Here is a 22421-nt window from a genome sequence, read left to right on the forward strand (position 1 = left end):
TGTAAAAAGTGGGCACGTGGTGATTAGAGAAAAAAAATATTAAAACACAGGTGGGAAAGAGGAGTGGTAACTGATTCTAATGAACTGAAAGTAATGCCTGGAATTGGATAAAATATACAGGTAGATTAAAATTTAACAGCATCAACATAGAGCAAAAGAATGTCTCTGTTTTTGCTGTGGAGAAGCAAGACATATGGTGTCAAGCTGCAATAAGTTACAGGAAACTAGAAAACCGGCTATACATTAGTATTGGTAGGGTGGGTTTTTGTAATTCCACATTTAATTAATAATACTACAGCCACTAATTTAATATTTTCAGGGTTGACAAAAATTTTACTCTGTAATTGTGAAACAATTACAAATCATTCCCAATCCAGAGTACTGTCTGTGAATGATAAGCCTGATGGTTCTAGACATTTGGTTTTTACTACGCCTTCTTTATCATTGCATATTGGGTTTCTGTATAAAGAACATATTAATTTTTTTGTTATTTAGTTTCCATGGTTGCTGAAGCACAACCCACCACTGATTGGAAGACTAAATATATTATTGAGCAGTGTATGTTTTGCCACCAGAATTGTCTCACAGCTGTGCCCAGACCAGTCTTATGTAATTTTATGTCAATGCTTTCCACAGAATATCAAGATTTTTCTGATGTATTCATATAAGCAACAGGTTTTAACAGTACTGCCACTCTGGAGCTCTGACTGTGTTTTAGAGCTACTTGCAGGGGCTCTGTTACCTAAGGGTAAAATTTATGGTTTCATAAATTCTGAACAAGAGGCAATGGAGCAGTACATTTGAGAAAATGTGCAAAATGGTTTTATGGCTCCATCCAATAGTCCAATACAAGCTGTTAGTTTTGTAGAAAATAGGTGGTAGTCTGCTTCCTAGTATTGAGAATAGTGCACTTAATAAAATTACCCATTTCCTCTTATCACTTGATCTTAGAAGTGCTTATAGTCTCATGTGTTTAAAGGAAGGTGACAAATGGAAAACTGCCTTTAACATCTAAAGCAGGCATTACACCCAATGGATTAGCCAGCGCCCTGGTGCTTTTTCGGTCTTTTAAATTTCAGTCAATTAAACTTTTTGTGATTTTTTTAGGCATTTATGCATTAATTTACGTAGATGACATTTTGATGCTTTCCAAAGATATTCAGAAACATATACTTCATTCAAAAGAAGTTCTCTGCGAGGAGTGAAATCCATGAAGATATAGAAATGTTTCTGAGATATGAAATCTCCAGAAAGGGTTTGGTGATGGATAGGTCTAAATTAATAGCAATTTTAAACCGGACTTCACCAACAAGTAAAAAACAAGTTCAAAGATTTTTGGGTTTCCCAATTACTACTCAAAAAGTATTACAAATTTTAGTTCATTTGTTTCTTCAATCACTTCTTTAACTGAGAAGACTGCTAAGAAATCTGTGTGGAGCACAGAGGCTAATGACATTTCGAATGCGTCAAATGTTTATTTACTTCAGCTCCAGTATTGTTTCATCCTAACCTGGAGCTACCATTAGTATAAAAGTACATGTGTCCAGTGTCAGTGTGGAAGCTATCTTGTCCCGGAGTTCCCCAGACACTGGGTTAGAACATTTTATGTACTGTTACATTACATGCACAAATCACTCCAAGAAATGTAATAAAGTGGAGATGAACTACAACGTTGGTAACCATAAGTTGTTAGCAATCAAATTAGCTTTGGAGGAGTGACAACATTACCAGAAAGGTGTTAGGTCTCCATTTATTATTTATACTGATCATAAAAATTTGATGTATGTAAAAATTACCAAATAACTGAAATGCTGGACAAGCTAGATGGGCATTGTTTCTCAGTTAACTAAATTTTTGTGTATCTTTTAGGCCTGATGACATTAGTGAAGAGCCTGCACCCATTATCCTGGAGAAAAGGTTTTTAGGTTCTTTCTTAGTGCCATGCTTGGATGACATTTAAATAAAGATTAGAGCAGTGCAAGAGCAAACAAATATTTTGGTGTTTTGTTCATGTTATCAGTCAACCATTTCTGGTCAACCTGGAATTCCCCAGACATTAAATTTATTAAGACCATGTTCTGGTGGAAGAAATTACCTGTGGATGCTAAAAAATACATTGCTGCATGTAAGACTTGTTGCCATACAGAACCTCATTCAGAACTACTGATCAGTTTACTGCAACCTCTAGCCATTCTTCTTCTCCCAGGGTAACATGTTTTTCTTGGATTTTATTACTGATCTTCCTCCGTCTATGGGTTTTACACTATATTAGTGCTGATTGACAGATTTTCTAAATTTGCACATTTTATTCCTTTTAAGGTTTTACCCTCAGCTAAAATGTATTTTTGGAGATAATTGTTAGTCAATTCATTTGCAGATTTTGGAAATCTTTTTATATTACCTTTGGTTGTAATAATTTAACCTTGGGATAACATCTGACCACTGCCAACTGTTAATCGTGATTTAGAAAAATGTTCTAGAATCTCTAATCAAAACAACTGATCCTATTTTTTGCCCATTGTAGAATTTGCTGGGAATGCATTATGTATATAAATGTAAAAATCAGCACTAAAAACATCCCTCTCTGAGTGCTTTTGTGGTTTCCATCTGAGGCTATTCATCTTCATCTGCTCTTCTTTGTGTATTGAGTTATGTTTGAAACATCCAAGACAAATGAAAACTTGTTTGAGTCAATCTGAAAAAGGAAGGGATATTGGCGAAGCATTGGGCTTTTATTTTGAAAGTTGGACAAAAGTGTGGTTGCCGAACAGAGATATTGGATCACTAGTGCTATCTCAGAAATTAGCTCCTAGATATGCTAGACTTTACATAATTAGGTGGTGTGTTGGTTCGGTGTCTTACAGTTTGTCCCTATCTGCCTACTTTAAGATCCACTCTGCATTTCACATTTCCTGACTGTGACCAGTGCATAACAGCCCATATTATGCTTCCACTATACCATCTTCTGCATTATTTCTAGATGGCTGAGAGGAGTAAGGGTGTTCAATCCATTGTGGGTTTGAGACATCAAGGAGCCCCTGTCGATTATTTGTTACATTTTCAGGTCTACAAACCTGAGAGGTTTTGGTTTGTTGCCCTTCGTGCATCACAACTTTTAACATACTTTCATAGAAACAATTACCTGTAAAGCCAGATGGATGCATCCAGAGACTGTGTCATTGATGATGGGTTTTATTGGTGTAGCTGCATCGTTTCTAGGTTCCCAAAGTCAACCAGCTACTGAGTTGGCAAGGTAAGATTCAAGTCTAACGCATAACAAGGAAATCTCTCCGTCCAAAACGTTTGTTGTAAAAAGTTTATTGAAATTTTAAAAAAAGGAACAAATCAGAAAAATTCAGAAAAAAAAGCTATTACACACAGAATTAAAGGCAAAAAAGGAAAAAAAGTTTATTCTCTACTTCATTACAATTTTAGCTTTCTCTTGTTAAATTTCAGTTACTTTTTATACTTAAAGGTTGTTACTTTTCTATGACAAACATACTGTACATATTTCACTTTAATACTTCAATATGCTCACCATTTAGGGCGGAGTGGTGGCTCTGAGGCTAAGGATCTGTGCTGGTATGCAGAAGGTTGCTGGTTCAAATCCCCATCACTGCCAAAAGAGATCCTACTCTGCTGGGCCCTTGAGCAAGACCCTTAACCTGTAATTGCTCCAGGGGTGCTGTACAATGGCTGACCCTGTGCTCTATCTATCTAACCCCAAGGGGTATGCGAAAACTAACAAATTTCTAATACGAGAAATCGTATAAGACGAAATAAAGAACAAAAAAAAAATGTTCAGTATGGTTTGAAACTGTTTGCCCTTCATGCCCTTACCAACTGCAGGGTAGATCATAAACTGAACTAGTTTAGGTCAGAATGACAAGAAGTAACTAAAATATTCCATTTTTAATTTAGCTTGTTGAGGTTATAATAAAAACTCCCATTGACTATGCACTAATATATAGGCAAACATTTTTACATACCTAAGATATGTAAAAAAAAAATGATTACATCTTGCCTGAAGAAGGGGCCTGAGTTGCCTCGAAAGCTTGCATATTGTAATCTTTTTAGTTAGCCAATAAAAGGTGTCATTTTGCTTGGCTTTTCTCTACATTCATAATGGCTAACACGGTACAACACCCTAGTACTACATACCTAAGAAAATACGTCTATCAATTTAACATAACCTAATTCACTAACAAATGGATCTTACAATTAGGATAGAGACCCTTTAAAATTTTTTACATGTTTTTCGGTATCAACTCTGTCAATCAGATGCTTAAATAATTTTTTTGGACCATTTTGTCCATCATCATGGTTTTCAAGCTTTTCACCATTTTGAACTTCCTGTTATTAGGGCAAATGTACCTCTTGTTAAGGTGTGACCTCTGATGCAGTGGCATATCATGACAAGTTACAGTATAAGGTCCCTGTGGATTTCACTTCCTCATCAGACTTCTGCATTTAAAGCTCTTTTCTTTTGCTTTTTCAAAATCTTTTGCTAACATCTTCTTTGCTCTTGATTTCTTTTAAGCACGATTTTTCTCTCTCATTTTGGCTTTGACTCTTAAGAATTTCTGATCTCCTGGTATTGACCCTGTCTTCACTTTTGTCTGTTTTCCTGGCTCACTCCCAAACCCTGTCTGCATGCACATATAGCACAGGCACCTTAGCTAAGTTTAAAGCTACTTGAAAAGGATAGGTAGTTTGGTCAGGACTGAAGTTTCTGTGGAGGACTTGATTGGAGATGGATGGGACCTTGCAAAAGCAGGAGACAGTCTGGGGGTATGCCTGTACTGGCATAATGCTGAAATAAGATCTTTTGAGAGAGAATGGGACCATATAGTTAAATTGGAAACTACCTCTAAAAAGTAATTTTAACTTTAAGTGGAGATCCAGAAGATAAGTCTGGCTTCACTGAGACAACAAAAATGGTAAAAACTATTTGTGAAAATTTTATGCAAAGCAACGTAAAAGTTTTTCACAATTCTGATTTTTGCTTAGGGATTTATATTTGATTATCTTTTTGGCTTTACTTTTCCTCAACACCTCAACCTAGTACTAAATTTGCCAAACAAGAAGTCAGACCTGATACAATAGTTTCACTGGCAAAGCAATAAATAATCCCACAGGGCAAAAACTATTCACAAATCATTAACATAGGCAAAGAATCCCCAGAGCTTTTAACCAACCAATAACTTTTGATATTCAAAAGAGTAAGTAAAGCATATGCTTTAAAATGCTTTAAATGATATTTATAGGTATACTTTCTACATTTTTATAAGTCTTTTATTTTATAAATAAATAAATAATCCAGAAGTTGACCCAATATTGACAGTTTATTTCAGAGTTTGAATTTTGATCCATGGTTCTGTTCATACCTCTCTTTTTTCATTATTAAGATAAAAATTGAAAACAATTTGTGTTTAATTAAATCAGCAACAATTAGAAACACTTAAGAGAACAACAGAGATTAACTAAACTTTACATAAATTAACAATGTAAATACAAAGAAAAAAAAATCCAATTCTCTTAAGACCAGTCTTTATAAACAAAAATAAATTCAAAAATTAAAACCCAGTCAGAAATAAATAGTTGTTGGTGCATTCAGTTAACCACACATTTTTTGTGGAAATTCTTCAATATATTTTTAAGCTTTTCTTCAAGAATGCCATCATGTCCACATTCTCAGGTGAGAGACTTGCCCTCTGTGCTGTGACAATATCCCTTGCACTAGAGAAAACCCCTCTCACTGGGGACAGATGTTGCTAGAAAGGGCAGAGATTTAAAATGTTGGTCAAGTGCAGTGCTCACATGAAGAAACTGAGTATGTGTTGACCAGTCGGGGTATCTGTTGTTGAAGTCAGATGCAATGGCAGAATAACTGAGCAGCTTGTTGTCCCAGCTGAGCATAGGAACACTGTTTTGAAGTTGGCACACTCTCATGTCTTGGGCAGTCACCTAGGCTCTGATAAAACTAGGGATCGATTATCATAGTGGTTTTATTGGCTGAATATGGGCAGGGATGTCGAGCAGTTCTGCAGGTCCTGTCCTGACTGCCAGGTCGTCTCTCATCATAAACCTCCTTGGGCTCCCCTTTCTCCAATGCCTATTTTAGATGTTCCCTTTCATCAGGTTGGGCTGGATATTGTTGGCCCTTTCCGTAAGAATAAAAATGGGTTGGCATATTGGCATCCCTAGTGAAATTTTAACTGACCAGGGTGTGCCTTTTACTTCCCGCACAATGAAACACCTGTGTGATAGCCTTGCCATTAAGAAGTTGAGCACCACTGTTTACTATCCATAGATGAATGGCCTGACTGAGCAATTTAATAAGACTTTAAAACAGACGATCAAGCGAGTCGCTCATGATGACCTGACGTCCTGGGACTCTGTTCTGCCTTTCTTTATGTTTGCAGTTCGGGAATCCCAGCAGGCATACACGGCTTGAGTCTCTTCGAGTTGTTGTTTGGTAGGCGCCCACAGGGCATCTTGGATGTTGTTCGTGAAGAATGGACGGGAATCCGGACGAAGGCTCATGGACCGAGCTTTGCGGATCGGGTAATTTCACTGCAAGATTTATAGTCTTTCCTCTATCACTGTAGAGCATCAGCAATGTGAACAAGACACCCACAAGTGTCTGTATGATAGACGGTGTAAACTCCGTGAATTCAAACCTGCCGATTGTGTATTGGTTCTGATCCCTTCTGAACCACACATGTTCCTCGCAACATGGCAGTGGCCTGCCGTATTTGAAGAGTGCGTGGGGCTGGTGAATTACAAGGTCAGAATACCAGGCCGGCAAAAACCACTACAGATTTTGCATATCAATCTCTTGAAGGAGCGGCGTGACCCACAGGGAGTTTGCGCATCCTTGGCTGCTGTCTCTCAAGCAGATGTTGCTATTGGTGAATATTTGACTGACTCGCAAAAAATTGAGTTGTTATCTTTAATTGGATGGAACACTGATGTTTTTTCCACCTTTCCATGACTCACTTGTCTTGTAGAACATAAAATCCCTACTGATCCCAGTGTTAGGGTGCAGATGCACCCGTTTTGGATTGCAGAGGCTTGAATAAGGTCCAAATTTTGTGCGTATCCAATGCCCTGTGTTGACGAGTTGTTGGAAAAACTGAGTCAGGTGTCCTATATCTCCACGTTGGATCTCACGATGGGTTACTAGCAGGTGCCTCTCCTGATGGTCTTTACAAATTTACTAGACTCCCGTTTGGTCTCCATGGTGCGCCTCTAACTTTCTAGCATATGATGGATCAAATCTTATGTCCTCATTCTGAGTATTCTGGGGCGTACCTTGATGATGTCGTGATTTTCAGTAATGATTGGCACATGCATTTGGAATGACTTCAGGCTGTTCTTCACAGCTTGAGGGCAGGCTGGTTTGATAACTAACCCTAAGAAATGTAGATTAGGTATGTCTGAAACTCATTACCTGGGTTATTCTATGGGCAGGGGGTTGGTTCGACCTCAACTAAAAAAGGTGGATGAAGTGCTTGCTTACCCACGTCCAGAGACACAGAAACAGGTTTGAGCATTTCTTGGGCTTGCTGGTTATTATAGAAGGTTCGTCCCTGATTTTGCGAACAGGGCTGCTCCTCTTTCCAATCTTAAGGTTTGCAGGAAGAAACGCTCTGTTATCTGTTCAGATAATTGTAAACAGTCCTTCTGTGATTTGAAAAATGCTTTGTCTTCTTACCTGGTTTTGTGGAATCCTGACTTCTCTAAAGATTTTGTCCTACAGACGGAAGCTAGTGTGTTCGGTTCAGGCGCTGTCCTGTCTCAGGTATTCGATGGTGAAGGGCAACTTATCATGTTTTTGAGTAGGAAATTGCTTCTGCGGGAGTGTAATTATTCAACAATTGAGAAGGAGTTGTTCGGTGATTAAGTGGGCTGTGAAGGCTCTCCGTTAATATTTATGGGGTCGTAAATTTATCCTTGGTGACCGATCACACTCCCCTTCAGTGGCTATACCGACAGAAGGATACGAACTCCCGTCTTACGAGATGGTTCTTGAGCTTGCAACAGTTTAACTTTAGTGTTTGTCATCGTCCCAGCTCTGTGCACATTATTGCGGATGTCCTGTCACTCCTGTCCAAGCCCGGTTTTGAGAGTCGCTTAATTCACAAAGATGTGAACAAAGCTGCGGAAGGGGGTGTGAACGCGGTCCCAAGGGGATGTGGCCGGTCCTCCAAAACCCCGAAGTCCAAGTGAGAATGAAGAACATGAAATCTGTAGGGACATGTTGCACTTCATGGTTTTGTATGCTTGAGGCACATGTTGTTAACCAGATGGATATAGTTTGGTGCTCTGTAGTTTCCAAGAAAATTTGCAACAACATTTTTGAATACCTTCCATGCAATTTCCTCTGGACCCACTAGCAGATCTTTAAACTGCTTATCCTCGATGACATTCCTGATGTGTTAACTAACAAAAATCCATCCATCCATCCATTTTCCAACCCGCTGAATTCGAACACAGGGTCACGGGGGTCTGCTGGAGCCAATCCCAGCCAACACAGGGCACAAGGCAGGAAACAATCCTGGGCAGGGTGCCAACCCACCGCAGACTAACAAAAATAACTTTCTTAATTTTGACATCAGTTATTTATGGAAACATCTGTCTCAAATATCAAAATCCATCACCTTATTTGTTCATTGCTTTCACAAACATTTTATATGAAGAGAGGGAAAAAATACCTGTTAGGTCGAAAATTGATTTAAGTGCCACACCTTTCAGACTGGGAACCAAATGCTTACAGAATGACCAGTTCTTTTTAATGTAAGGAGTTTCTGTGGAATGGCTGTCCTATTCACAAATGAAACAACAGTACTTGGTATATACGAACTGCATTCCTAGTAGCAGTGCCACTATTTTGAGATCACCACAGATGTTCAAGTTGTAGTTGTTGAACTGCATATGTATAATTACAATATGAGAGGAAATTAAAAAATAGACAGTTACACAAAAATTGTATATGACAGGAAAATGTAAACATGCTTTTTGTGATCTGCAGGTGAAAATCCATAAAATATATCCAAAAATGTTCAAGTAGCAAGAAATCTTCATTGCCCAGTGTACTGTACTTCTACATACTGTAGAAAGTTGGGTAATCTCCCACTTTACCAATAGCCTTCTGCCTTTTCACTTTTGATCGATTTGAGTTCCTTCATTAAATGCCATATGATTAGTAAATTTCTAAATTGTCACTTGGGAAGTGAAAGTGGTCTGTTCTTTTATGCTTTGTTAAATTCATTGATGCATCCTGTGGGTTCACAAAAGGAGCAATTTTGTCAACCATATACTTTCTCATATTTATCCCATTGTTTAGCAGACATTTTTTCTTGCCAAGTTGCTCACTAATAGGGTGGTATCATTAGGAGTTGAATCATATAGCTGGCCATGTTTCTTTACCCGAGCCTTTTCCAATGTCATTATCTACTGTAAGTTCTTGCATGTATCATTATTTTTTTAAAGAATTAGTCAAGTTAAACCATGCAGCATCACTTGACTTATGGAGTGCTATTATGTTGCAAATGTAACCTGATAGTTTTGACAGTTTATAATGAAGTCTATTTAGATGTTTTCTTTAATCATTGGTGTTCACATTCCACTGCCTTCACCCATTTTCCAACTTAACTTTCTAGTAAATAACCAACAGCTATGATCTGTCTTGACCACAGTGAAAATAAGCAAATTCCCTTAGTTCAGCTATCTTAACACTTTCCTTTCTCCTCCAAATCATCACTTTGTTGGGGCTACATATGAGTAACTGAGTTATGTTACAATAGCAGGTAGGAACATTGATATCAAATTTTCTGCTAGTGTTAACACCTGTACAGTGAAATTCATAATAGGATCACAATAAAAATACCATCTGAACCTTCCCTTCACCTTTACTGTTGGTGGATTGTCAGCATGACTTACATTTCCCTTGTTAGGCCACATTGACACTCATGGGTTTTTGTTTTTCATCAAGTTGACTTAGTTATTATAAGAATGATGCCATCAATCACTTGTTAAGTCAAGGTGATGTAACTTAATATCACCATTAATGTCTTGCTTTTTCAAAGAGAGACCCAGAGAGAATTAAAAATAAACACTATACCAAATTTACATTGTTGAAAAACAAACGGTGCACTCTTTCTTGACCCCTTTTATTTTATCCAGAAACTCATGAGGGTGTTTTCCCATCCAGTCGACTATAGCAAAGCTGTTTGAATCTCACCTCAGAGTAGCATATAAATATTTCAGGAAGAATTTTAAAGTAACCTAAATATAAATCCATTGGTCAACATTGGCTGAATATTTTTGCAATGTGTCATTCCCAAATATCACCATTAATATGCTAAAACAAATACCACATATTAATGTAGCTGCATCAGAATTTGATTTTTAATTATAATGTACCACATGGTAGGAAGGGTGGTGGTGCTGACCTTCAAATGTGCTTTGCAGGCCCTGATTCTATGCTCTCATTTATGATCAAATTGTCCTGGGGTGATACATGGCCACTTATGTTTTGTATGCACTAATACTGTATAATTATGAATATCAAGTGCATAGAACACACCTTCAGCCTTCAGATGCGGCAGTTGACCTCTGTTCATGGAGTGGACTATTTTGTAGTTGATTCACATCTAGAGGTTTCAGTATGTCAATATCTTTTTGATTTTCTAGTCATACCATGGCTTTAAACAGAAGACCTCCTCTTAATATATGATGCTGCTTAGAAATGTTTTCCAAACGGTAAAAATGAGATTCTAATTGAACACAGAGTGATATTTAACTTTTTTCTGTGTATATTTTGCCCAGTTTGGAAGTTATTAGGTAGATGAGGGATTAAAAGCTAATTGGTTGTTCATATCCCCAAATTAACCTCCAAACCTAGAACATGCTGTCTGATATCACTGTTTTGTAAAAAAAAAAAATACAAAAAACAATTGCATAAAAATAATAAATAACCTAAATGAAATGATCTAGTCTGCGGTGGGTTGGCACCCTGCCCAGGATTGTTTCCTGCCTTGTGCCCTGTGTTGGCTGGGATTGGCTCCAGCAGACCCCCGTGACCCTGTGTTTGGATTCAGCGGGTTGGAAAATGGCTGGATGGATGGAAATGATCTAGTTCCATGTTGCTGTTTAACCAAAAGAAGCAAGTGACATTTGTTTTCATGCCATCTTTCAATGAAGGAGGCAACCCTCAAAGTTCAATTATACATGCTTCAATAATAATATAACAAACAAGTATTTTTTTTCTCCAAAATTTGATTTGGTTCAAAAAATGATTCAGCATTATTAATATCTTAAAATATATTTATTACACAATAATAATACAACATTAGTTTTGCAATCTAATTAACAATGTTTATATGTAATATATTTATCTAACATTCATCATTTCCTACGTCAATAAACAACACAAAAAACATTATAATAGAATTTTGCTACCAGAACAATAACCCTTCTTATTACCATCAAGTGTCTGAAAGGCTAATGCATCAGGTAGCAGCACACTGAGTTCGATAAAAGGAGTCTATTGTAGCATGGTACTGTTTATATAAGCCAACAACCTGAAGAATGGGGGATGGAGACTTGGGGTTTGTTGGGTAACTATCTGGATCCTGGCTAGAGGAGGAAGCCATGATGTAACAGTAAAATCCTTCCCCTATGTCTTCTTTAAATCAGTCCTTGTAATACTGGTATGATCACACATCTCTCTATTATAAGAAAAAAAAAAAACTTGGGTCGAGACGTGATCTTTTCAGAAGACACTTTGACGTCCCGCAAGACAAAGCAGTGAGACAAAAGGACAGCTGCTTTACAGGCTTTTAAATGATCGACGTGCATCACGACAAGCCGAACACGCAGCAGGAGCAGCAAGCCAGCAGCTGATCCGACCGCACCTCCTTAGTGTGCGTTCAGTGCCCCCCACCCCTTCACAACGTGAGCGGCAGAGGCAAGAAGTGGCTGGCACGAAGCACACCCTTAGGTGTGGGTTGGCAACCAAAGCGAGCAGGGGGCTTTGCCCCCTAGTTTAACAAAATTTAGTATCGTATGACTGTTCCTAATCTTAAGAAGTATTTCAAAGTTTTAATTCCCAAAGTTGAGTTGAATTGCACACTTATTAAATAAGCTTTGTTAAGATTTTTTTTTGTAGGAGAGATTAATGAGTATGAAAATGTTAATGAAAACATGATATCATTAATGTCTGAAGCTGTTCTTTTCAGTTTCTTTAATCTCCCGCTTTCCTTTTTAGCCAGAAACATTTGTGCATTCAATTTTATTATTAATGCATAGGATTAGTTGTTTTTAAGTTTTTATTCAAAGACTACACCGTGGATATTGCTCTCCTAATTTGTCAGTGGCTAGACTTAAGACAAATCTACCAGTTGTCTCTCTTTCTCTATGATTTATGCATTTGCTTATATTTTTTCATGTGATGATCAGTCTGAAAGAGATAAAAAAGAAGACATTTGCAACATATTTTATTTATTTGTATGCCCATTACATGTAAAAGATCTTATTTACTAATGCATCTTCTTTTATTAATGTAAACTTATTTTTGTCTGCAGTCTTAGACTGGAAAACATTGAAAGAGACAAATTTGAACATATTGAAAACTTGAAACTTTGTTTTTTTTATAGAAATAGCAAAGGCAGGAATGACCGTTAGTTGTCCTCTTCTCTATTCACAAAGCAGAACACATCACTGGCTGCAAAATGATGTGTTCTTCTGAAGGAAAAAATCTCACCTTAATTCAGTTAATTTACTATTCATTTAGTTGTTGCTGATCTGTTAACAATAGTATGACATTTTATAAATATTTTTCAACTTTTCAAAAACACATACAGCAGCTACCTTTTTTAACCAAACCTCCTTTACACCAACTTTGGGTGTGCACGTCTGCTTTTTATCACACAGTCCTCACCCAAAAGATATATCAAACAAATTGTTTAAGCAAAATGTATTATAGAATATCCATCCATCCATCCATTTTCCAACCCGCTGAATCCGAACACAGGGTCACGGGGGTCTGCTGGAGCCAATCCCAGCCAACACAGGGCACAAGGCAGGAAACAATCAACAAATATTTTCACAGTAATAAACTAGTGCAGTCCATAAAAACATCATATATCTGTAAATTTGGCTTGTATCTTTGCTGGCACTCCAATATCTGCAGCTGTGCCATGTGAATATGTTGCACTTCCATTAGTATTATTATTAATATTATTTACTTATTTATCAGACATCTTTATCCAAGGCAACTTAAAACTTTTCAGGTACAGTTAGTTACATTTCTCACATTTTTCGAATTGGAGCACAGGCAAGCGAAATGACTTGCTCATGGTCACTGTGAAAGTAGCAGGATAAACATAGCATTGTTTTATTCTGGTTGAAACTCAGGTAACCTGAATGTGTTGAAGTTGTCAAGGAGGCATGAACCAAGATACACATTTCCACAGTGATTTCTTCTTATACATTACATGACCAACTGATGAATAGTAGGATTTCTATATAATAGCATAATCAGCAACTTCCTAACCTTCTTTCATTAGTTGACCATTCATACTATATAAGAAAGGGCAGCATAGGCTCTTTTTTCCCCTTAGGAGACTGCTTTCCTTTAATGTAGGTAGTGACATCCTTGCATCTTCTACAGCTCTGTGATGACCAGTGCAATTTTCTACACTGTGCTGTATTAGACTGGTAACATCACTTCAAGGGATGCCCACCGAATCAACAAGCTAAATAAAAGGTTATGGGACACACTTAGTTGTGGGATATACTGTTGACCACCTGGAGGTAATAGCAAAGGAGAGAATTAAGGCAAAACTGAGTGTCATTATGAACAATGCTGCACATCCTCTCTCTGGCCCAATAACACTGAGCACTTTCAGCCAGTGAATTATTCAGCAGAAGTGTGTCAAGAAACATTACTCGGGCTTCTTTATACCAAGAACAATACACCTGTATAATGCTTCACTGGGACTATGCCTATGTTAGGAGTTTTCTTTCTCTTTAATTTCCTTGCTTTTTAGTCATTCTGGTGTGTATTCAGACCATGGTGTTTTATTTATTTATTTAATTATTTAAAGAGCTTCTATAAAAAGCCACATTTCTATTCTATTTTATTCTAACTTCTGGCACAACATGTTAAAGACATCTACACAACTGTTCTTCTTGTACCCCAAGGTTTTATTTTGATATGCCACTCCTAAAAAACCATGAAGGCATAAAAAAAGGGTGCTGCTGTGTGTACATCCAGAGCCGCATATTTGTATCCCTGCTGGGAACAGCACTCTCCACATAATTAGATACATCAAATGCACAAATAGAAACAATAGCACCCAGAATAAAATACATATGATCCTTGTAATAATGCAATACTATATTGAGGGTACAACATCTTGGGTAGCTTGTGTGATGACATTGCCTGCGTTTTGTAAATGCTAAAGGCCATAGGAATAATTGTTGATTTGTTAGCATCATACAAAAATATGTAATCTGTGTACCTAATATGAAACAAATGACAGGATATTAGTAATGAAGCTTCCTTGTCTCTTACCACTACAAAGATATTGCCAAGGGGTGTCCCAACCAGGGAGTGTGGACAGTATTCCAAAGCTCAGTTAATAGAAAAGCATATATTAAATGAGAGGACATCATTTCAGCATGTTATTCTATGTTAGAGGAAAACATTCTGTTTGTCTGCCTTATTTTATTAACCAATAGCGGGGGTGTGTATCCTAATAATTAATTTACACTTTTTTATTGTTATTAAATAAGTAAGGGAATTTGCTTCAATTGCATTCCTGGTTCAAGATATTGGCCACTTCCTTTATGAAGACATACTTTCTTCTTTGAACGTACTTTCCCATTATTTTCATAATTTTCCTTTAAAATGGCAATATTAAAGCCACAATAATAGCAAAATGAAAATTGGAAATTGTTATGTTGTGATCCATTGTCTTTAATAACCTAGAAATCCTGCTTTCACTTGTTGTGATGAATGCTTAAAGTTCTAGCACAAATCAGCAGTTGGTCAAGGATCACATATTCAAGGAGCAAGAACACTGTCTATTTTACTAATATATATATATATAAAATTTTACTTATATATAATTTATACATATATTGTAAAGACAAGAGAACAAAAAAGGTTTGGGGGATCCACCCCGTATATTGACAAAGAATGCTAGTTTAAAAAGAAAGTAGTTAATAAAGACTTAGTCAGTAACAAGACTAATTTGTTGAGTGGAGGTCTTGGGCTTCATACATGCTTGGCAGGAATAGGTGAGTTATGGGCGGAAGTGAGGTCGGCAGAGGAGTGTGGTCTTGTATGTATGTATAATCTCTTTTCTCTGTTAGAAGCTTTTTTGAGCATGTTTAATGCTTTTTATTGGTAGCACAACCTGATCTTTTCCTTTTTCTAATTTTCTTTCTTAAGAGCTAACATTTTATGCCAGGATTTGATATCGGTCTTGCATCTTGTTCTGTTAGGTTATTCTCTGGAGAATTAGTTAGGTATCATAATAAATGAATGAATGGATTGAAAATGGTATTTCTTTACAAAAAAAAAAATGAAATACATGTCTTGCCTTGAGTCATATTTGCAAGTCCAGAATGTTAGAAGCCAAGCAATTAGTGATGTGTAGCAATCATAAATCAAGTTTATTTGAGTTTTTAAAAATCTAGTTGTATGCACTATTTTAAAAAAGTTATGTGGTCAAGCTGCCCATCCAGTCACGAGCAACATACAATACACTTATTCAGCTTCATGAATGAGTTAATAAATTGTATGGGGTTGAATAGTTTAAAAAACATGCCACTTAATAAATAGAATGCCTAAAATGATTACATGTGAATAGCTAGTTATACTGCATAATATTAAGCGACAATATTAGGGGTAACTGAACATTTTGCTCAAAAAGAAACGTATTTGGGGCATGCCAACCTTTTCATTAGACTGAGTATTGCTGCCAGGATAGGCTTCAGAAAATTGATGAATGAATCTATGAATCTTTTTTTTTTTTACAAATTTCAGTCACAGCATCAATTTAAATTTAGTCCTGTCTCTGCTCAGTGTTTGGGTCTGCTAAAAACAAAATAGTAAATACATTTTACTCATCTATTTTACAGTGTGCTTTAATAATTTTATACTATGGTAATTCAAGAAAAATGCTACTAGACAATGATTTGTGTTACTGAAAAAATATGAAAATGGATCCATAGCAATGGAAATACTGATTATAATAGTAATCTATTCTAATTAAATCTAGGCATCAAATTCTATAATTTCTTGTTTTGGCTATTTAATGTATAATAAAGGTAATACTTACAAGAAAACTTAAATAAGCTGAAGAAAACGTATTACAAGATATATTGTTTTTATATATGTATTTAATATTTTAATACTGTCCTAGATCTCTGACAAAGGGTTTTCATTTTTATTGTTTTGTAGACATGCGGAATATTACATTCCAGATCACTCCAGATTCAAATAAGGATAGCGAGACGATTGAAATGGAGAAGGATGTAAAACTTTCTTGCCATGTGGATGCACAACCCCAGGACAGAGTGAACTATACCTGGTACAAGAATGGCATGCCTGTACGCACTTCTAGCTCTCTGGTCATCATCCGTAACGACTTTGACCTCGCACCCGGCACATCTAGCCTAGAGATCCTTGACCTGAAGTTTACGGACTTGGCCACCTACAAATGTGTTGCTTCATTTCCAGGAACGCCTATTCCTAAACTACAAATAGAGATGAATGTCACCGACAAAAGTGGTAAGATTTGTTTCCACTTTAACTTGATATGTGTTTATGTATCTCAACAATGTAATATTTAGTGATTAATAACATTTTGTAACTAAGCAGAACCTTTACAACATGTGAAATGGGAAAATATATAATTCTAATTTCAATGAAAATATGCAATCTTTATGCACATGCTGCATTCACTTGACACAGTTAAAGCAATGGCACTAATGTGGATAGCTGTCAGATGAAAAAGCATGTCCACTTTGATTGAATTAAATTTTTATTATAGTAGTGTGGCTTAATGTAAGTACATGTAAAGTTTTTTAAAAATTGTTAAAATTTGATGACTTACTTTGAAAGTACTTTTTTTTCTGCTTCATATGATCACACAGTAAGATATCATGTAAACAGTGTGGCAAGCGGCTGGGGGTGGTACCAGCCGGGACATCCAGAAGAACCGGAGGAGGGATTACGTCTCCTCCAGACCACGAGGGGGCAACCGCCCTGGTGGCTTTGGGGACCACGGGAACAGAGCTTAGAAGCTCAACCCTATAGGGGTCTGTGGTCACCGCCAGGGGGCACCCAGATGCCTGAGGAGCCCTGGCCCTCAGCACTTCCGCCACACCCGGAAGTGCTGGGGGGAAGAAGACCAGGGACACCCGGAGTGCTTCTGGGTGCACAGCCGGCATTTCCGCCACACCAGGGAGTGCCAGCAGTCGCTCATTGGGAGGCACCAGGAGCACGTCCGGGTGGGTTTTAAAGGGGCCGCCTCCTTCCATTCGATAGCTGGAGTCAGGTGGAAGAAGGACAGAGCTCAGGAGGAGAGGAGTGGAGGCGGACCAGAGGAGAAAGGCATTGTTTGTGAGGCCTGGACATTGGGGGGTGAAAGTGGGTTGTGTGCTGTGTTTCACTTGTATATAATGAATAAACGTGTGCTGGTTCTGGAACCATCGGTGTCCACCTGTCTGTGTCCGGGCTGTTCCCCACAACAGGCACAGAATGTCGTTGAAATGACAATCATGGTAGCACTAATGTGTAAAGCCGATATTTAGAAGAAAAGTGCGCACTTTAAAAAAATAAAATAGTGGGTAACTGATGTTATATACTATTTGAAACTAGAAAAAATCAAATTCACACTTAGAGGATCTATACAAAACTTTTTCAATACCTGGCAGGATCTAATCAATAACATTTTAGAATAAGCATTTAAAATGCTTTTACTCCATTTATCTTTATTAATTCATTATTTTATCTATTCATTTGTCTTTACTAGTATAAAGTTTTACACTGCTGGCCTAGTCTCTTTCTCAGGGGTCGGGGTTGATTTGTTTTGAACCTTTTTCTTTTTGTTTTTCTGTGTATGGAGTGTTATTTGATTTTAAAAAATTAAATAAATTAAAAAAAGAATAATTGAGAGATACTTGAACTCCTCCACTTGAGGCAGGATCTCGCTCCCAACCCTGAGAGGGCACTCCACCCTTTTCCAGCTGAGGACCATGGTCTCGGATTTGGAGGTGCTGATTCCCATCCCAACCGCTTCATACTCAGCTGCGAACCGATCCAGAGAGAGCTGAAGATCACGGCCTGATGAAGCAAACAGGACAACATCATCTGCAAAAAGCAGTGACCCAATCCTGAGTCCACCAAACCGGACCCCCTCAACACCCTGGCTGCGCCTAGAAATTCTGTCCATAAAAGTTATGAACAGAATCGGTGACAATGGGCAGCCCTGGCGGAGTCCAACTCTCACTGGAAACGGGTTCGACTTACTGCCGGCAATGCGGACCAAGCTCTGACACCGGTTATACAGGGACCGAACCGCCCTTATCAGGGGGTCCGGTACTCCATACTCCCGGAGCACCCCCCACAGGATTCCCTGAGGGACACAGTCGAACGCCTTTTCCAAGCCCACAAAACACATGTAGACTGGTTGGGCGAACTCCCATGCACCCTCCAGGACCCTGCTAAGGGTGTAGAGCTGGTCCACTGTTCCGCGACCAGGACGAAAACCACACTGTTCCTCCTGAATCCAAGGTTCGACTATCCGACGGACCCTCCTCTCCAGAACCCCCCGAATAGACTTTTCCAGGGAGGCTGAGGAGTGTGATCCCTCTGTAGTTGGAACACACCCTCCGGTCCCCCTTCTTAAAGAGGGGGACCACCACCCCGGTCTGCCAATCCAGAGGCACTGTCCATGATGTCCATGCGATGTTGTAGAGACGTGTCAACCAAGACAGCCCTACAACATCCAGAGCCTTTAGGAACTCCGGGCGTATCTCATCCACCCCCGGGGCCCTGCCACCAAGGAGTTTTTTGACCACCTTGGTGACCTCAGTCCCAGAGATGGGGGAGCCCACCTCCGAGTCCCCAGGCTCTGCTTCCTCATTGGAAGGCATGTTATTGGGATTGAGGAGGTCTTCGAAGTACTCCCCCCACCGACCCACAACGTCCCGAGTCGAGGTCAGCAGCGCACCATCCCCACCATATACAGTGTTGACACTGCACTGCTTCCCCCTCCTGAGACGCCGGACGGTGGACCAGAATCTCCTCGAAGCCGTCCGAAAGTCGTTCTCCATGGCCTCCCCAAACTCCTCCCATGCCCAAGTTTTTGCCTCAGCAACCACCGAAGCTGCATTCCGCTTGGCCTGCCGGTACCTATTAGCTGCCTCCAGAGTCCCACAGGACAAAAGGGACCGGTAGGACTCCTTCTTCAGCTTGACGGCATCCCTCACCGCCGGTGTCCACCAACGGGTTCGGGGATTGCCGCCACGACAGGCACCGACCACCTTACGGCCACAGCTCCGGTCAGCCACCTCAACAATAGAGGCACGGAACATGGCCCATTCGGACTCAATGTCCCCCACCTCCCTCAGGACATGGTCAAAGTTCTGCCGGAGGTGGGAGTTGAAGCTACTTCTGACAGGGGGCTCTGCCAGACGTTCCCAGTAGACCCTCACAACACATTTGGGCCTACCAGGCCTGACCAGCATCCTCCCCCACCATCGAAGCCAACTCACCACCAGGTGGTGATCAGTTGATAGCTCCGCCCCTCTCTTCACCCGAGTGTCCAAGACATGTGGCCGCAAGTCCGATGACACGACCACAAAGTCGATCATCGAACTGAGGCCTAGGGTGTCCTGGTGCCAAGTGCACATATGAACACCCCTATGCTTGAACATGGTGTTCGTTATGGAGAATCCGTGATGAGCACAGAAGTCCAATAACAAAACACCACTCGGGTTCAGATCGGGGGGGCCATTCCTCCCAATCACGCCCTTCCAGGTCTCACTGTCATTGCCCACGTGAGCATTGAAGTCTCCCAGCAGTACGAGGGAGTCCCCAGATGGTATGCCCTCTAGCACACCCTCCAGGGACTCCAAAAAGGGTGGGTACTCCGAACTGCTGTTCGGTGCATACGCACAAACAACAGTTAGGACCCGTCCCCCCACCCGAAGGCAGAGGGAGGCTACCCTCTCGTCTACTGGGGTAAACCCCAATGTACAGGCTCCAAGTCGGGGGGCAATAAGTATACCCACACCCGCTCGGCGCCTCTCACCAGGGGCAACTCCAGAGTGGTAGAGAGTCCAGCCCCTCTCAAGGAGATTGGTTCCAGAGTCCAAGCTGTGCGTCGAGGTGAGCCCGACTATATCTAGCCGGAACCTCTCAACCTCACACACAAGCTCAGGCTCCTTCCCCTTCAGAGAGGTGACATTCCACGTCCCAAGAGCCAGCTTCTGTAGCCGAGGATCGGACCGCCAAGGTCCCTGCCTTCGGCCACCACCCAACTCACACTGCACCCGACCTCCTTGGCCCCTCCCATAGGTGGTGAGCCCATGGGAAGGGGGACCCACGTTGCCTCTTCGGGCTGTGCCCGGCCGAGCCCCATGGGTGCAAGCCCGGCCACCAGGCGCTCGCCATCGAGCCCCACCTCCAGGCCTGGCTCCAGAGGGGGGCCCCGGTGACCCGCATCCGGGCGAGGGAAAACGCCGTCCAAATTTTTTATTCATCATAGGAGGTTTGTATAACTGCTCTTTGTCTCATCCCTCACCTAGGACCAGTTTGCCTTGGGTGGCCCTACCAGGGGCATAAAGCCCCAGACAACAGAGCTCCTAGGATCATTGGGACACGCAAACCCCTCCACCACGGTAAGGTGGCGGTTCGAGGAGGGGGTATTCTCTCAATTTACCGGTCGATCTATGTTCCTACCCTCACCTATGGTCATGAGCTATGGGTAGTGACCGAAAGAACGAGATCGTGAATACCAGCGGCCGAAATGAGTTTCCTCCGCAGGGTGTCTGGGTTCTCCCTTAAAGATAGGGTGAGAAGCTCAGTCATCCGGGAGGGGCTCAGAGTAGAGCCGCTGCTCCTCCGCATCGAGAGGAGTCAGATGAGGTGGCTCGGGCATCTGATCAGGATGCCTCCTGGACGCCTCCTTGGTGTGGTGTTCCGGGCACGTCCTACCGGGAGGAGGCCCCGGGGAAGACCCAGGACACGCTGGAGGGACTATGTCTCCCGGCTGGCCTGGGAATGCCTCGGGATTCTCCCGGAAGAGCTAGAAGAAGTGGCCGGGGAGAGGGAAGTCTGGGCATCTCTGCTCAAGCTGCTGCCCCTGCGACCCGACCTCGGATAAGCAGAAGAGGATGGATGGATGGAAAAAAAGAATACTCAAAACAGGGTAAGGAATGTTAAGATAAGAATTAAAGTATTCATAATTAATTGCTGGTGTCAGTTTAGATAATACAATGATATGTAATTTAGTCTGTGCAGCCCACCTAGTTACTGATACAAATACATACCTTGCTTCAAACAATTTGACATTAGCAGCAGAGAGTTAAAAAGTCATATAAGGAATAACACTTTCTGATTTACTCATTCACTCAAGCTTCAGTTGAATGAGGGTTACTATTTATTACAATTAAATAAGACAATTTATTTTACTATGCATTTTTACCAAGAGCACAAATAAACTGAATTATGAACAATAACTTCATCTTGGTACACTATATAGGCCTTTATCAACAATATTATAACGAGCACCGAAAACAAGAGAGAAAGACGCAACACAGAATAAGCAGTTCATCACTGAAATGAACAGCAAAAGCAAATGCTTAACCCTAAGCAAATGTTCCTGCTGTTAGGTGCCACACACCTAGACACTACAGTAGGTTACAACTCACCTCATCTTGCCCCCTCATATTCACATTAGACAACTTCACTCACTTATCCTTCAGACTTATTTAAATCCTTTGATTCATTTTATTTAAAACAAAAACAGCATCCATAAAATAATAATAAACCTCAATGTGAGACACAGAAATGGCAAAGTAAAACTAAACAGTCCACACAGCAACATGATTTTAACACTAGGTCTTGAATCTACTAAAGGCTGATTTTATTTAAAGTTCAAATATAAATGGGCTTACAATAAAACTTGTGTTAACACATTGTAAATATCATCCTCTGTTATTTACTACCATCTATGAATTGACTAACATTCCTTATATTTACTCCTGACTCATTGAAAAGTTCTCTGTAGTTGGCTTTTTATTTGAAAAAATTGTGCATTGAGTGGATGGTTATGCATATTCACTTGTATGGACACAAACTGGAATCAAGTATCACTTTTTAAAGATGA

At 40.0% G+C, this 22421-nt stretch overlaps 1 protein-coding gene across 1 annotated transcript in view; it reads left to right on the top strand.

Annotated features, from left to right (window-relative positions):
* LOC114642389 (MAM domain-containing glycosylphosphatidylinositol anchor protein 1) overlaps positions 1–22421 on the top strand; it is an 828760-nt gene that overhangs the window by 556316 nt on the left and 250023 nt on the right. The window contains exon 8 of the mRNA XM_051924713.1: positions 16484–16813. Within this exon, the coding sequence (XP_051780673.1) occupies positions 16484–16813 (330 nt within the window). The remainder of the gene's footprint in view (positions 1–16483; positions 16814–22421) is intronic.

The sequence above is a fragment of the Erpetoichthys calabaricus genome, chromosome 3 (genome assembly GCF_900747795.2).
Source record: "Erpetoichthys calabaricus chromosome 3, fErpCal1.3, whole genome shotgun sequence".
In the NCBI taxonomy this organism is placed as follows: Eukaryota; Metazoa; Chordata; class Cladistia; order Polypteriformes; family Polypteridae; genus Erpetoichthys; species Erpetoichthys calabaricus.